Source organism: Gobius niger (genome assembly GCF_951799975.1).
Source record: "Gobius niger genome assembly, chromosome: 11".
Classification (NCBI taxonomy): domain Eukaryota; kingdom Metazoa; phylum Chordata; class Actinopteri; order Gobiiformes; family Gobiidae; genus Gobius; species Gobius niger.
Genome location: NC_136862.1, coordinates 30,458,206 through 30,476,522, shown reverse-complemented (window position 1 = coordinate 30,476,522; position 18,317 = coordinate 30,458,206). Strand labels below are relative to the sequence as shown.

At 40.7% G+C, this 18,317-nt stretch overlaps 1 protein-coding gene across 1 annotated transcript; it reads right to left on the bottom strand.

Annotated features, from left to right (window-relative positions):
• Positions 1-11,602: 11,602 nt before the first annotated feature.
• Positions 11,603-16,469, bottom strand: camlg (calcium modulating ligand). Its single transcript, XM_079566370.1, has 4 exons — positions 16,208-16,469; positions 13,865-14,271; positions 12,367-12,432; positions 11,603-12,219 (listed from the first exon to the last, which is right to left on the bottom strand). Exons 1-4 carry the CDS (start codon positions 16,398-16,400, stop codon positions 12,028-12,030), a joined length of 858 nt encoding a protein of 285 aa, XP_079422496.1. The 5' UTR covers positions 16,401-16,469; the 3' UTR covers positions 11,603-12,027.
• Positions 16,470-18,317: the final 1,848 nt, after the last annotated feature.

Genomic DNA, 18,317 nt, shown 5'->3' with positions numbered 1-18,317 from the left:
ACGCTTGTTTTCGTTGCGCTTTCAGCGGAGAGCGCGCCCAGCGGCCGGAGGGCAATACTTCACGGTTAGTGCTAGATCGTAGGAGGGGCGGTCTGCAGTGAAAACGTGAGATATCATGACACAAATTAAGGTTAGGGCCAGGGAAAAGGTTAACCTCTTAACTTCCCGCCTGAACCGAGAGGATCTTTTTCCTCAGGTCATCAGATTTTTTTGCCAACATTTTTTTTGTTGGGTGTTCAACTCATTTTTGTAACTTTTTTGTCATTTTTTATCACATTTTTGTCATTTTTTGGTCAATTTTTTCGTCCATTTTTAATCCATTTTTTGTCACATTTTTGTCATTTTTTGGTCAATTTTTTCGTCCATTTTTAATCCATTTTTTATCACATTTTTGTCATTTTTTGGTCAATTTTTTCGTCCATTTTTAATCCATTTTTTATCACATTTTTGTCATTTTTTGGTCAATTTTTTCGTCCATTTTTAATCCATTTTTTTATCACATTTTTGTCATTTTTTGGTCAATTTTTTCGTCCATTTTTAATCCATTTTTTATCACATTTTTGTCATTTTTTGGTCAATTTTTTCGTCCATTTTTAATCAATTTTTTGTCACATTTTTGTCACTTTTTTGTATTTTTTTGTCAATTTTTTATCAATTTTTTGTAATTTTTTTGTCACATTTTTTCGTCATTTATGGGTCAATTTCTTGTGACATTTTTGTGACATTTTTGCCACTTTTTCATAAATTTTTCGTCACTTTTTTTGTCACATTTCCATCATTGTTTGGTTGCTACTTTCACAGATTTTTTCCAGAAGCTTTTGGATTGGGGTAAAGCCAAACTGGAGAAAATGTGCTCAGTTCAGGTGGGAGTTAAGGGGTTAACCTTAAGGATTAGGGTTAGGATTTTTTGTATTTTTAGAAAAACCAACTCATAGATCTATACAAACTCACAGCAGTCCGTCCCTCCGGAGCATATGGTCTAGCACTAACCATACTTCACTACACTAGCTTTTTTTTTTTATCCGTCACTGCTTCTGACAACATAGCACATATCTCCCTAAACACCCCGCGTTATTTTTCTTATTAGAACCTAATTCCCTTGGGCAAATGCGGGTTTTGTTATCAACATGATGTGAACTTTGTGTCAAAACAAGGCGAGCACACGCAGAGGGAGACAGTACAACTGCACAGCTAAACACAAAACACTGTGCAAACATAAATGAAGAAAAGACTTTCCCCCCTCTGCCTGGAATAACATGAAAACGTAAAACAGATTCTCACAATACTCTACAGCAGTGTTTCCCAATCAGGGGTACAGGGACCCCTGGGGGTACCCGAGGACCTAGCAGGGGGTACTAGGAACTATTTTACCTTAACATTGTCCCTTTTCTTACAAATACCACTTTTAAGTAATTACTTTCTAAATAAACTGCAACACCCTTGAGGTAGGGGGTACACGGACGACCACTGAAAAGCCCAAGAGTGCGTACGCAAGACAATAAAGGGGGTGCGGGGACCCCTGGGGGTGCTCCAGGAACTAGCAGGGGGTACTTGGAACTATTTCAGATTTCAAAAGGTGGGAAATTGAACATAATTTTCATAGGGAAAGCTATAATTTGCAGTAAAATGTGTTGCTTTGGGAGAATTTTAGGTTTATTTTGACCGCAACATTGTCCTTTTTCTTACAAATACCACTTTTAAGTATTTACTTTCTAAATAAACTGCAACACCCTTGAGGTAGGGGGTACACGGACGACCACTGAAAAGCCCAAGGGGTACGCAGGGTTGGGAACCACTGCTGTACAGTACTGTAGCTAGCGTACAGTAGTGGATTTAACTATTCTGATCTGGGGCTGCTGCAGTTGGTCAGGTTTAGGTTCAGCAATACTTTGTGCCCAAAGAATGAGATCAGACAAACTACCTGAACATCTTGTGACCAGGTTATTCCATCAATGGATTCAACGGGCATATTCTGAGATGACAATGCCAGGGTTCATTGTGCTCACATTGTGAATGAGTGGTTCCGGGAGTATGAGCAGGATCAGCTGCCACAGAGTCCAGATCTGATCCCTATTGAGAATCTTTGGGATGTGCTGGACAAGGCTTTGTTTTGCGCAGAGGTCACATTCTCGCATCATCAATAAAAGATCTTGGTGCTGTAATCATTGCTAAAGGGGGTCCATTCAAATATTAGTACGTGTGACCTTTTTTTTCAGTCAGGAAGTGTACATTTATGCATTAACAGTAAAGACAATAAACTAAGGCTTCTGCAAACTGTCCATGTTATAAAATGCTTCCAAAGATCAAATTGATTGAGATTTAGAGGGTGTAATATATACTGTACATTGCTCGCTGAGGTCTGAGAACCAGCTCCAGCTCATTGGCCTTAAAACCAGGCTTAAAAGTCGAGGTGACAGGGCTTTTTCAGTTGTTGGCCCCAAACATTAGAACAGCGCCCTCTGTTGATGCTTTTAAGTCTGGTTTAAAATCACACTTTTGTTCATTGCCGTTTGACCCGGGATAGAGATTGTGTGGTCCCCCCTGACTGACCCCGGAAAAATTCCTGAATTTTTATGTTTATTGTATTATATTTGTTAATTAACTTTTTATTTTATTTTTTAAATATTTACATTTGCTTGTAACATTATTTTTTGTAATTAGTGCTAATTCGTACTCTGTGCAGCACTTTGGAGACTTTGTCGGTAAAATGTGCTGTACAAATAAAGGTGGATTGGATTGTATGTAAAATATTAAGTCACAATATAATTCACATAATAAGAATCCAAGTTTGAGAGAGAAAAAGGAAAACTCCTTGAGCTGATATTTTTGACGATGCAGTCAGGTTTGTTTTTATTGTTTTTTGATGCTCAATTGTTTGGGTAATAGCTGTTCGTTTGGCCGGTCCTACAGAAGATCCTGCGCCACCATGGTCTAGATCTACAGGAGACTCGAGTTGGGAACGGTTTGGACTTGGACTTCTGCAAGAGGATGCAATAGGACATACAGTAAATACAACACATTCAAGAATATGCAAAATGTGACTCTTTTTTTTCTGCAATAAATGGTCATAAACAAAAGCATCCAGAGACACACTGGACAGAGCTAGTTCAAATTGCCCGTTTATATGTTACCAATGTTTTCTCTCTTTTTTTTAAAATATCTACTCAACCTTACTCACCTTTGAAAAGATGTTTGAGAAGAATCGGCAGAAGCGATGCTGACGTTTCTCTTCTCTGGCAGGAATGTGATCGTACAGGCTTTGGTAGGACACCTCCATAAACCCTCGTCCCGCGGCGCATGGCCCGTTTGGGGATGACTGCTCTAAAGGTTCGTGGCGGACCTCCAAACTCCTTTCGCTCCATTCAGATTCATCAGATGCCTCCTCAACTGAAAAACACAGAGAAACGACGATATGTTTTATGTAATTAACACATTTTGTCGTTCAAAGACAGACCTGGAGGAGTAGTAGTAGTAGTAGTAGTAGTAGTAGTAGTAGTAGTAGTAGTAGTAGTAGTAGTCATGGTCGTAGTAGTAGTAGTAGTAGTAGTAGTAGTAGTAGGCAAAGCTGTTGAATCTACCGGTTACAATTGTTCAAACCCAAAACTGTCTAAAACTAAATCTGTAAACCACGCCGTGAATCGAAACTGAAAGTCAGATTTGAATAACCTGTTCCTACACTTGCCAGCATTGTCACCGTTTAATTCTTACAGAGCAAAATCTAAATCTAAAACGTAAAACATCAGTCTATTTTAAGCCTCATATACAGGGCGTGTCCACTTAAATGTAAAATGTAAGGTAAATGTGAGTCGTTTGTACCCACCGTCTGGCTCTACCAACGCCTGCTCTGCCCCCGCTCGGTGTTCCTCCTCCGGGTCGAAGTCATAGGAGAGGGTGGGGGACGGGGAGGGCGGCGCTGCCGTGCGCAGGGGCCTTTGGCGAGGCCCGTCTCCGCAGCCCATCTCCTGGTCCGTGTGAAGATACCCCAACATGGAGAGGAGGCTGTCCAACAGAGGGTCTAGATTCAAGCTGTCGCCATTGTCTTGAAACACTGGGAATCTTGGGCGATAGGCCTGGGGAGATCAGATGAAAAACATAGATTCAGCAAATGTTGTTTGACGTGTTTTGTTTGTTGACATTTTTCAACAACTTTATTTAATTACTCGTCAATTGATGAAACATTTGCATTTTTGTTTTAGGCTGTGTCAGCAAAAAAAAGTGTTGGTAGACCTGATTTTGCGATATTGATACTGTGTCACATAGCTTATATTGCGATAATAATAAAAGTGGGATATGTTGTGTACTCGAACCTGATCACCAAATGTATGTTTTTGTACATACAGCATGTGTATATAATGCTGTGTGGAGTGCAAGCTGGTAGAAGTGTGTAAAATTTGAGCAAATTAAGTCGAAAAATCACAATAGAAAGCCAAAGAAAACTCACTTCAAATTCCCTATTGAGCTGATCCAGCCTGATGATTCCGCCGTTCATGTCCATGGCTGAAGCTGGGTGTTCTCGTACACGCAGTAAAAGGAGTGATGGGAGCGCAGAGACAGAGGGGTGTGCAGCTGGAGCAGAGCAGGTTAGAACCAGACAGTGTGGAAAGGAACCTCCGGTCTCTACAGCAACACAGTCAGAGGAGGTTCTGGAACAGAGTAGAATTATCACGTCGTGTTTACATCATATAGAAGGTACGCTCCTTAATGGAATCGATTTTTGCTATGTTATGACATCACATGAATAACCTCTACAGTGCTTCCCATCATCAGACTATGATTAGCGTGTTGAGCATGCAAACTCCAACCAGAAAGGCCCGCACGGTCTGGGGATTGAACCCATGACCCATGACCTTCTTACTGTGAGACTAGAGGGCTGACCACCGTTTCGTCAACATGGTCGCAAGCACCCCACAATGATTATCTATAAAAAAGAACAATTATCGATTTGTATTGCCGTAATATCAATCTTACTGAAAATAAAGTAGACAATGTAAATACATACTGTATTTTACATTTTGCTTGACATTATAGATATTTCTAATAAGCTTTTAAAGTGGGGGTGCCAGATAGTTAGGCAAGGTAATAGTGGGGGTCACAGCCTGAAATGTTTAGGAAGCCCTGGTCTAAATAAGTCCAAACAAACTGGTATGACAAACACTTATTTTGCTTTGTAAATAATGATCATTAACCTCTCAAACTTTATACTCCAAAAGTGTAAGATCTCGACCGCCCCATAGTCTCATATGATTAATTACAACAATTACATATTCTGAAAATTATGATTAAATATACATTAAATATAAATATAGTTGTGCTCAAAAGTTTACATACATTTTTGACATAATTGATAATATGAAAGTAATACAAAATGTTTTTGTTTCCACTCATAGTTAGTGGTTGTGTAAAGCCATTTATGGTGAAACAACTGAGTTTACCCTTGTTAAATCATAAAAATAAACCACCAAAAATGACCCAGATCAAAAGTTTACACACCCTGGTGATCTTGGCCTGAAATCATGCACACAAGTTGACACGAATGGGTTTGAATGGCTACTACAGGTAAGCCTCCTCACCTGTGACCTGTGTTTGTAATGATTGTGTGTGTGTGTGTAATAAGTCAGTGAGTTTTTGGGCTCCTGACAGACCCTTGCATCTGTCATCTAGTGCTGCCCTGGGTTTCTGCTTTCTGAGTCATATGGAAGGCAAAAGAATTGTCAGAGAATCTGCAAGAAGAGGTAGTTGAACTGTATAAAATGGGAAAAGATTATATAAAAAAAAATATCCAAGGTACTGAGAGTAACAATCCGCAGTGTTCAAACTCTCAGTGGAAAATGCAGAATTCTGTTGAAACCAAACCCAGGTCAGGTCGACAACTAGAGATGCACCGATTCAGCTTTTTTGCTTCCAATACCTATAGAGTTCGGGAATGTGACGTCATATCGCTAAGCATTATGGGACTAGCAGCAATTGTAAACTAATGGAGATTTTAGGAGTTAAAATACTGGAGTCATTGATCACATTAAAATACTTGGACAACGCAGTGAGTTAGATGTGTTTACCAGCAAGTAACTCGGCAGCTAACAGAGCTGTTCCACGGCTATTTTCTCCACTTTATGAACTGTTTTTAGCTAATGTTAGTCAATGGAAATGTATGCTAACAGCTGCAAAGATGGCCGATCTCCATGGTAACTGTAGACTTTCCCGAACTCTATACTGAGGGCTTGAGAATCTGCCGATATCCGATATGAACTCCCTAACCCCCGCCTCATCCAAGTGCATTTCCTCCGGTTCAGCTTTACCCAAATCTAAAAGGCACAGCCTACAGACAGTGTAATGCCTCATTTGAAAGCTAAGCTAACTGATCTTTTTCCTGTGTTGTCGCATTGTGGTCACTTTTTTGACATTTCTTTTCATTGCTTGTTTGTCACATTTTCATAACTTTTCATCACTTTTTTATGACTTTTTTTGTAGCTTTTTTATAATGACTTCTTGTCGCTTTTTTGTCACTTTGCTGTTATTCAGGTTACATTTTTCTTGCGTTTTCATCCTCGCTTTTATCTAATTTTTGTCTATATTATTACACTTTTTTCAAGAAGCTTTTAGATGTGGATAAAGTCAAACTGGAGAAACTGTGCTCCGTTCAGGTGGGGGTTAAGAGGTTTAACCGATACCAACCGACTCACTCGCAATCTGGTCATTACAGCTTTTGCATTACAAATGTTAGATCAGTAATTCTTCTTTCAGAGCATTTCATAAACTAAAATACAAACACGTGGCCATTCCAGCAGTGACTTATATTAGGCTACTTTAGGTATTTTCTTTTTGGTTTCTTACCCAGCCTTGTTTACCGGTGGTTCTCGTTAGCGTTAGCTGCCGTTAGCTGCCGCTAGCTTTAGCATGCTGTTGCTAGGCGAGGGAATATTCTGTCCAAGATTTATTTTTAGACATTTTGGACATAAGTAAATTAATAATTTATTTATCGTTTTATTATTGATGTACATGTATATATATATATTTTTTTTTTACTTTTAATGTTTGAATTGGCATGTATGATATTTTTAGCTTTGGAGTTTGGAGCATGGCCTTGCTTGTTAGAATAAGAAAGGGGTTAGAGTTAGAAAAGGAGGAAAAAAAGGACAAAAGAACTTTTATACACATGTTTTTGACTAAAAGAAGTTCAATTGGTTTAAACAAAAGAGCTCAGACTTTTAAAATGCTTCTTTTCGTAATTAATATCAGACCAATTTATATTTAATTTATATATTTTGGAAACTCAACTTGCACTTTCTTATTAAATTAATTCGGGGTAAATATGTCACGAGTTTGTCATAATAAAAAATTAAATGCTTTGCGCAACGGAATTGTATCGCAACATGTAACGTATCGGGTCATCCCAGCCCCATCTTCCATATCGTTAGCCACATAGCATAATTGCCTAACTCATTTTTCCTGTTTTTGGAAAAGACAGATTTGAGGAAACTTTCTCTTATTGTCATTGTAGCAATACAAAATGACTTGGGCAATTATACTATGTGGCTAATGATATAAGTTTACAAAAGGATTGCCAACACTGTGCGTCGCCATGTTGTTTGTGGAGCTTGTGAGGATTGATGATTGAGGAGTGATGTCATACCGCTAAGCATCATGGGATTAGCACCAATAATAAACTAATGGAGATTTAAAAAAGTTAAAATACTGGAGTTATTGTTCACATTAAAACACTTGGACACCACAGTGTGTTAGATGTTTTTACCAGTGGTGACTCAGCAGGTAACGGAGCTGTTCCACGGCTTTTTTCTCCAATTTTTACTGTTTTTAGCTAATGTTAGTCAATGGAAATGTATGCTAACAGCTGCAAAGATGGCGGATCTCCATGGTAACTGTGGAATTTCCCGAACTCTATAAGTTTACAGAAGAAACAGTGCCACATCTGCTTTTTTCATGAGTAAATACTCTCAGATCACAGTTAAAATTATTTATTATTATTTTCAATTGACTTACTGAAGCAATTTACTTTTCATAGCATCCAATTTAATAGCAGCCACAAATTCAGTTACTATAGGCATTTACTTTCACAGTGCTCCATCACAAGTCAAAATGCAAGAGCCATTACAAATAGTTCAAACAAAAACATTATCGAAAGAAAACAATCAGGGAGGTACACCACATCGACCATATGTTCTTTTTACAAATATATTCACAGTAATAAATTAATACCGGGCTCTGCGGCACAAAGGAAAGAGCCAAATGACGGAGCTACATTGCGTTGACGATGATATTCATTTGTACAGATGTGAAAATACAGGCGACATTCAAAGGCTAAATGTTTAACCAGGCTTGAAAAACTTGTTCCGTCAAAATAAATGAGAAAATAAGTGATTATAAATGTAAAGATTTTCCTTTAGTCCCTTTGCAGTGTATTGATAACAAATAGGGCTCAAAATAAAAGCCCCACGGATAAAGATTACATTACATTATACTGCAGAAAACCCCGGGGGAAATAATAGTTAATAATAATATATAAAGCTCTTTATCATCTCTGGAAAACAATTGTCACTGAATTATTATGAGAAGAATAACATGTCAGTTAAAGGAATAGGCCACCGTTTTTACATACTGAGATATGTTCTTACCTTAGCTTTGACGAGTTCATTTGTACCTGTCTGGTCTTCACCCGTGCCTTCAGTCACGTAAACACAGCGCAGACGGCGTTAGCATTTAGCCTCTCCCTCTCTCCTCTATAGCTCCAAAACTGGTCAAGATAGAAGCTACCAAGCTCTTCCACGTTTTCCCTATTTAAATATGGTTACGTGAAGTGTTCCACTACAAAGTATAATACACAAAATTAAACAATGTGGATTTTCTAAGCGGATAAAAGGGGGAACTATATTGTAAGGCGTAATAATACCAGGAGTAGTTCGAAATCCGCGCAATAATCTTCACTTTACTGTGCGGATTTCGAACTACTCCTGGTATTATTACGCCTTTCAATATAGTCCCCCCCTTTTATCCGCTTAGAAAATCCACATTGTTTAATTGTGTGTAATTATACTTTGTAGTGGAACACTTCACGTAACCATATTTAAATAGGGAAAACGTGGAAGAGCTTGGTAGCTTCTATCTTGACCTGTTTTGGAGCTATAGAGGAGAGAGGGAGAGGCTAAATGCTAACGCCGTCTGCGCTGTGTTTACATGACTGAAGGCACGGGGGAAGATCAGACAGGTCCTAAAGAACTCGTCAAAGCTAAGGTAAGAACATATCTCAGTATGTAAAAACGGTGGCCTATTCCTTTAAAAGAGATTCCTGCGCACGGCTGAACTTAACTTAGGACATTCTTGGCAAGAATAATCAAAATAACGTTTTTTTGCAAGGTTGTCAGCTCGCGGGAATCTCTTGATGAAAGTAACTTTACCAATGACAAAAAGCTTATGAATGGCGCCTTAAATGCTGAAGATTATTCCAGTTAAAGTTCCTGCCACCAAACATAACGACACAAAAAGCAGCTACAAGTCACTAAAGGTGATGCAGTTGAAGTCGTACGGCAGTTTTTCAGACATTGGCCCACAGGTAAACTGACTTCCAGTAAAGACCTGAAGAGAAGCTGTAGATTTCTGGTTCCACCTGCTTTTGAGCAGCAGAGTGATTTTTTTTGCTTAGACGGTAACTTTCCAAAAACAATGCAATAGATATTACAGAAAAGCATTTTTTCAGATATATGTTTGAATAGCAAACGGCGTTATATATATTTTAAAAGCTCAAAAAGAAAATTCACCATAATGTGGAAATGTCGATAGTGTTTTGCTCCTTTGTTCTTTTTGTTTATGTTTGTTAGTGCTGTAATGCAGGCCTTTTAGTTCACATCAGAGCTGAAAACATTTCATTCAGTATCAACCATTTAGGACCAATGGCTTTTTTACGTTCCATAACTTGAACACCACTTATTTTAGCCCAGACTATATAAAGTACCAGTAGCGTTTAGTTCACTTTATCAAAGCAGTGCCGAGCAGGACTAAGTCTTTAAAACGCGTGTTCCATTTCGCAAACCACTAGGCCAGCTCAGAGGAAGTGGTTGGAGGGCGACCATAACTGATGTCAGGGGTATGTCAGATCTGGCTAACTGCAGGACTTAACGGGAGAATAGTGTTTGTTTAGAAAGGCTCCTTGACGTAGGACGCGGCGGTTTGTAAACGTTTGCAGGCTCGTGCCATCTCCAAACAGCGAAACCCCTCGTACTTAGGTACAACCCTCTCAACCATGTCAAACAGACCAGTGGTTCTCAACTTGTCTGGCTTCGGGACCATCCTTTTACTGACAATAGAAGTTAGCAATCCACCAAGAAATCACAAGCGAGTCCATGGAATTCTGTTATGAGAGGATAAATAAAAGTAGTACATAGATACAGATGGCAGCGGGATATGCCAAGGGGCGTGGCAGAAGGAACAAAGGGAATCACAACTCTTCATTCCTTCTAGACGCTTTCTGGCATACTGTATTTAGCACGCACAAGTTAAATAGTGTCAAAATCGTGCCCTTGTGGACGTTTTGTCTAGTTCTTCCATTAGAAAATGAAGTGGATTGTCTAATAGAAGTGGAAAAACAGGCACTTAAAGCGTCAGCATGAAGCTTAAGTTGCCATCATGAGTAGCATTCTTTGTAGGTCCAAGAGCGCTTTCCCCTTCGTTTTCTGTCTGGCATCTTCCGAGGTGACTAAATAGCAGAATGCCTATACATTACTGACACGATGCTACCAATGCAGCTTGACTGAGCCCTGCTTAGACCTGGTGTAGTCGTCCTGGTTTAGTCCAGGTTCAGACCTGCTTGCGGCTCTTGTACATTTTTTTGGGGCGACTGGGGGTGGTTATCAACAACCATTGGATAATTAGGGCGTCCTCGGTTTTAAAACTTTAGTCATTCTTTAGATGTTTATAAATAAAGTGTCATGGGGCTCTTTCTGTTCAACTGGGCAGTAGTTGGGGCTCTGCTGCACATAGAGAGAGCGAGGGAGGGAGAGATAGATAGTAGATAGAGAGAGAGCGAGAGAGAGAGAGAGACAGAGAGACAGAGAGACAGAGAGACAGAGAGACAGAGAGACAGAGAGACAGAGAGACAGAGAGATAGAGAGATAGAGAGATAGAGAGATAGAGAGATAGAGAGATAGAGAGATAGAGAGATAGAGAGATAGAGAGATGGAGAGATGGAGAGATGGAGAGATGGAGAGATAGATAGATAGTAGAGAGAGATAGATAGATAGTAGAGAGAGAGAGATAGATAGTAGAGAGAGATAGATAGTAGAGAGAGATAGATAGTAGAGAGAGATAGATAGATAGTAGAGATAGATAGATAGATAGATAGATAGATAGATAGATAGATAGATAGATAGATAGATAGATAGATAGATAGATAGATAGATAGATAGATAGATAGATAGATAGATAGATAGATAGATAGATAGATAGATAGATAGATAGATAGATAGATAGATAGAGATAGATAGTAGACAGAGAGATAGATAGATACATAGAGATAGAGAGAGCCACACGAGCGCTCGTCTGAGGGGTTTTATGGTCGGGTCCAAAGTTCGGATAGAAGATTTGGGTCCGAACAGGTCGGCGTGCGTGACTCCGGATCGGACAACATGTGTTTGTTCCAAGCCATCAGCTGAGAACCACTGGTGTAGACCTCTGCAAGTATAATGATAAAGAAGAAGAATTTCATGAGATCTCACAACATAGGCATCAGCAGCTAAAGGCAAACTGCACTTCCTGGTTCATTTGGTTGCCGTGACCAGGTGCCTACCGCGTTCTGGATGGTTTCAATTCAAATAGTTCTTTCAGTAATGGGCGCCACTTTGAGGACTTTTCACCATTGATGCAAGATTTTGTGTTGAATTCTCCATCGCCATACCGACAGTCCTCGCTTGAGCCCACGTACACACCGCCGGGCGATGCTTCCCTCCCGTTGACAGACCGGTAATGTTACGCCTCTTTGTGTGATCAGAGAAAATGGTGGAAGGGTTTGTCGCGCTGACGTCAGGGCGTTTCAGATCCCGTTAAGAGCAGGATCTCGTGCGAGAGGATGAAGGTGAAGAAGTAAACGCACAAATCGGCAAAGACGTCCCCCATTCGCCGGTACGTGTCCATGGAGCGGTTTATGACCTCGGCCGGGATCCCGGACAGGAGCAGCGCCGCGGTCAGCACAGTGGTCTGGGCTTTCTTCTCCACCTGAAAACAATAATGGATAATACTCTCTGTCGACATTCTTTACTATTGTCAAAGGCAGCTCAGCCATGTAGAGCTTTAAAAGACATTTACTTATTACAGTAACATTAAATTATATTAAAATGATGTCCTTGTCACTCGAGGACTCACCTTTGGAAAGTACTTGTACAGCCCCATGTAGGCCAGCTCCAGAGTCAGAAATGGTGCAAATATTGACTGGGGGGAAAAATAAGGACAAAAATATGTCATTAGAGTTCTTATTTTTTAGTATATAACGTACTAGCCTCGGTTTGTGATCGTGTGGCACTCATTTCACTAATGTTTTTTCACACATTCTATCACATTTGCATCCACTTACAGATGCAAAATAAGAGATGCAAAGTATTTCATTACTTTAGGTGTCATGTTGCACAATGGCACAAGGATTTTTTTTTGCTTGTGATGTAGCTTGTATCTTCACTGACAATGAAACATTTTCTGATGTGGACAAGGGAGGAGGGATCCTGGCATTTGAGAAACACCCAGTATCAAGCTAGCGCAGGGGTGGTGAACATGCGGCTCTTGGCCAATCAGAGTGCGGCTCTTTGCATGATTGGATATGTTTAATACAATGCAGCTCTTAGCTAAATAATTGGTAAATATTTCCCATAAACTGTAACAGTCTTTGACCAGAAATCCAACCATCGTCCTACAGACCCTGTTTCCCATCTCTACACATGAATGAGAGTCCGTATCTCCCTCCTTTTCGAGGCGGCGTGTAAAAGGAGCCCGTGCAGCCTCACTCAAAGCGGGATGTAGGTTAAACAACAGGCAGGCAGATTGTGGCTCTGGGATCAGCTTCTGTGCTTTTCAGGTTTCTGATCAGCTACTCTTTATTTGATGTGATTTGGCCTCATATTCACAGAAAAAGATCTAAATTAGGAAATTGAAAAAAGCGGAGCTCTTATGAAGCATATGATGCGAAGCGCGACATCGTATCGCGGAAATACACAAAGTCATTGACTTTTCTTTCACATGTGACAGGAACTGTAACAAATACAACTCAAAACAGAACCTCAGATGTCCTCCAGAGGCTCCTGGTTATGAACTTTGTGCAGCCTAGAGTGCGCTCTCTGCACAGTCAGGACGAAGCTGCACTGAGCCACAGGCCAGGGGCGAATCAGAGAAGGGGGCTCAGTGGGCGGGGCCCCACATGCAAACACACTCCAGCATTAAAAAAAAACTAATAAATGTAATTCTGTCTCAGTCAGAGCAGAACAGCACAAAATATGAGTAAATATACATGTATTTCAATCTTGGTGAGGAGTAAAACCATTAAATCTAACACAATTATTGAACAAAAAAAAAGAAAAAGGCCAGGCATAAAGTCTCAGTTTACTGTGATTAAATATAACGGTCACATTATATTTAATCACAATAAACTACCTCCCCTGGATCTCACTAATGGTCGGTGCCTTTGTGGCTCTTCACAGGATCAAGGTTGAAAATTTCGGCTCTTGGTCTCTGACTAGTTGGCCACCCCTGAGCTAGCGCGTCCTCATTAGCACTTATGGCTCCATGGAGAAGCTAACGCTACAATCGCAACATTAAACTTCCTTGCAGGCGTACAGTGAACAAGTTAATTCCTAGCTGTTCCTGAGACACTCACCAGATATTTGCAAACAAACACTCGCACAAACAGCGCGAGGAGGACGCTGCCGATCAGCCTGAACACCCTGAAGGCGTCAAACTCCTCCGGCTCCGCCTCCGAGTCCTGCGCCGGCTTCTCGTTGGCCAGTTGTCCGCGCAGCTTCATGGCGTCGTCAAAGCGCGTCAGGTATTTGTGCAGCGGCCCTTTCCGTGGCGACCCGCCGCGCTCCTCTCCCCGGGGCATCTGCCTCACCTCCCTGGGGTCCTCCTCCACGGCGCCCTCCAGGGGCTTACTGCAGTCGGACGTCCCGCTGTGGGAGGGGCTGGACTCGAAGGGGGAGGGTCTCTGATGGACCGCAGGAGTCCACGAATGGGACGGGTCCAGGTCGAGGTGGAACCGCGGCTCTACGGATCGCATGGGCGGTCCTGGAAAACGCGACACAGGGAAGAGATTATTAGGAGGAGAGAAAAAACGTATTTATTATTTTGTTTATGGTCCACAATCTGAGAAGGATGAAATTCAACAGTACCTCAAAACTAAAATGTTGGTAGAAGGTAAACAGAAGTGTGACAAGGGACTGGATGCAAGTTGGTCATTTTTATACTCACTACTGCCACCTCGGGTCTTACGCGTAACTGCAGCTTCTATAATAAACCTGTGCATGACGGCACTTCAGACCCGAATTAACACCATTTTGAGCGACAGTGCAGGATTTTAGTGAACAGGTCTGGGCTCAGTCTACACATTCAGACATTGCTGGAACATGTAGGGGGAGGAAAATACTTAGTTTTAACATTTTTAAACTCTGTAAGGTCCCTTTAACCTCTTAAATTCCCACCTGAACCGAGAAGATCTTTTTCTTCACGTCATCAGATTTTTTTCCCATCATTTTTTTGTTGGGTATTCAGTCATTTTTTGTCACATTTTTGTCATTTTTTTTGTCAATTTTTTGTCACATTAATCATTTAATGTCATTTTTTTGTCATTTTTTTGTCAAATTTCTATCACATTTTTGTAATTTTTTTGCTACATTTTGTTAGCCTGGCTAACACCAGACTAAAATCACAAGTGATATTTAGTCTGGGGACACCAATTCATTTTCTCGTAGGAGAGGTGTGGTTTACGATCGTCCATAGTCGTTTATTGGGCGATACGGAAAAAGAAAAAAGTCTATCATGCGTCTGCACGAAGCCATGGCCAATCGTATCATCGTATGAGATGACGTATGACGTACCCGCTGTAAACTTTTGAGCTAAATTATTTAGAACACGGTCTAAAGCTTGATCGAAAAATACCATTGTGTCTGCTGCTGTCATGTTGGATCCGTAAATAAACTTTTTTTTTTTATCCGTAAATAAACTACAAGCTTCCGTATATCGAATAGCGCGTCATCGTCTTGCCGTCCCTCCTCGCTCTGTGATTGGTTCCCAAATCCACCGGAAAATTTTGGCCATGGTCCCCAGGCTGTTGTGCAGTTCGAAATAATTCGAGCGCACACAGCAGCCTGGCATTAGCCATGTTAACTTTTTGTCACATTTTGGTCATTTTTTCGTCAATTCTTGTGACATTTTTGCCACTTTTTCATCACTTTTTTATCAATGTTTTCTCACTTTTTTGTCACATTTCCATCATTGTTTTTGTCTCAGTTTTGTTGCTTTTTCACAGCTTTTTTCCAGAAGCTTCCGGACTGGGGTAAAGCCAAACTGGAGAAAATGTGCTTGGTTCAGGCGGGAGTTAAGGTATGGCAGTAACCCCTTAACTGCCATAAGCTATTCTCGATTTTTTTGTCAGTAGGTGTGTGAACTGGAACGTGACATGGCTCCCTGTAGATAACAGATTATTAAACAAACGACATGGACATTTCAGCACGTCTACGGGGCAAATTCAACACACCGTTTCGAAGGTGGCACATCTAGTTCTGCAATGTAGAAACAACAATTCTGGGCTGAGGGCGTATTTAGCTACAACCTCAGAGATCTTCACTTCACACATTAGGTCTACTTTCTCCCACTCACTCGTCCAATCAGCCTCCATCATGCTCACAATGAGTGACAGATGGATTTAACCAATCACCGTCAAGTGTGAACTCTCCCTCTTGATGTGGATGTGGCGGCCAAAACTTAAATTATTGGGACAGTTAGTCTCTCAACATAACCCCTACAGTAGTGTTAATACAGACTATTTCATAGATTCAGTCGGTGTTTTGGTCCATGTTGTGTGTCATATGTATCACAATCATCCGAGTGGTAGCTTCCAGGGGTAAAAGTGTTTGCAGCTGATAATGATAATCTCCTGCCCACATCAGCCATAGCCACATTTAGCTCGATTCCACATGTTTCCAGAGGACTTCACGATTCATACCGCTGTCGGGCTCGCTCTTCACTTTGCCCACGATCCTGTGCATCCTCTCCTCGGAGTTCTGGAGCAGTTTCCTCCGGCGGATCTCTGCCCTGCGCTGCGCCGCCGACAGCGCGCTCCCCCCGGGCGGCTTCGTCGTGTCAGACTCCGCGGCACCGGGCTTCGGTCTCTCCTCCGAGGCCTCCCTGGGCTCCATGGCGGCGAGGGCGGCGACGAGAGGGGGCTTCGACACCGGCGGGGACACACGGAACAGCCGGGGTTTGGTATTGACAGAGGGCTCGGAGAAGAGGAAAACAAAAGGCTTTAAAAGCAGCGATATGAATGAGCCACGAATAGCAGAGACCCGGCGCGCAGTGATGACGTAGGCTTAGATGTGTGACGCTACGTGTGACGCAGAATGAATAAACAAAAAACATTTCCTTCAACATTTAAACATGATAATAATCCTTTCAACGTTTCAGATCGAAGAGCAAAAACATTGGAGAGAAATGTGGGCGTTTTTAAAATGGCCAAAGGAAGTTTATTTTTGACAAGGAGTTAAAAAATAATGCATTGGAGTCGGGTTTAAATTCGTGGTTTTATTTTGTTGACATTTTAGATACGTTTTTCCAGGATTTGTCCCACCAAGCTCATTTTCTTTTTTTTTTTTCGAAGAAAACGTCCAAATTGCGACGAAATTACGTAATGCGGATGTAAACGCAGAAAAAAAAAGCATCAAAAGAACAACGACACGGGTGACAAGAGTGACAAAAAAACAATAAAAACACAACAAACACACAGCAAACCAGGAGACAAAAACACGACAAAACAATTGACAAAAAAGTGATGAAAAAGAAATAAAAACCTTAGATCAGTTTAGTAGGTCTTAGCTTTCAAATGAGGCATTACACTGGCCTATACATATACATTTTTTTATGTAATTGTATCGAATGATTTGTTTTATTGATTTTGATTGTGTTTTCAATGCGTTCTATTGTGTCTGGTGTTGCTGTGAGGCAGGTTGAGTTTTCATGTACATGAAATGTGCCAAACCAATAAACTTGCCTTGCCTTGCTTTGCCAATAGGCTAAGCTCCGGGCAAGAAGCTTTTAGATTTGGGTAAGACTGAACTGGAGAAAATGTGCTTGGTTAAGTTGGGGGATAAAAGGTTAAACTAGTTGTTAGTGATCTTCTTGTTTTGGGGATTCAAAACTCAATAAATCAGGCTACAAATAAAAATTTGATATTGAAAAATATTGACCAAAAAAAACGTAGGCCTACGTTAGGGCTGTGCAATTAATCGAAATTCGATTACGACTTCGATTACAACAGTAAACGATTACAAAATTAGCATAATCGGAAAAAAACGATTATTATTTATTTATTTATTTTTCAATTATTATTTTTTGCAAAGCAGACTTGCGTTATTTCGTGGCGCTGGGATTATTTTCCCTTCGCTTTTCACGTGCCATGGCTCATGCTTTTGTCTGACAGAGAAAACAAACTGCGCTGTGTGATGATGTCATCAGGCCGCACTGCTTAGTTTGCTTGCGCAGGTGTGAGGGCTGGCCAGCAGGGGGCAGGTGTGACACAGAGACCTCTCCTTAATCGAGGCAAACTTGAAATCATTTGTACTTTTGATTAATAAATAAATAAAATAAAGATAGACTTTTTCTTAAAGGCAACAAATAATCGCTTGAATAATCGTGATTTCAATTATGACAAAAATAATCGTGATTATTATTTTTTCCATAATCGAGCAGCCCTAACGTGGATAATGTGGTGTTTGTAGGTGCGACCAAAGTGTTGCCACAAAATGGTCCTTGAAGTAACAATTTAACACGTGTTTTCAGCCAAAACTGCAACTGGAAGGTTTTAGACTATATTAAACTTGCTATTGTTCTTCAAGAATGAATGATTTTTTGAGTGAATGTCCTTTTTGGTGACCGCTATTGTGGCATAGACGTGCCAGGATGTTGTCACACGTAGTTGCTCAAGCCGCCCAGCACTAGGTCATTTCACCAAACACCAAAGGTTTATTTGTAGAGCACATACACAAGTGACTCTCTTCAGTTGACCACAGTTTGCAAAGAAAGAAACAAACTTGCAGAATAATTGGACTCCCCTCCTCACG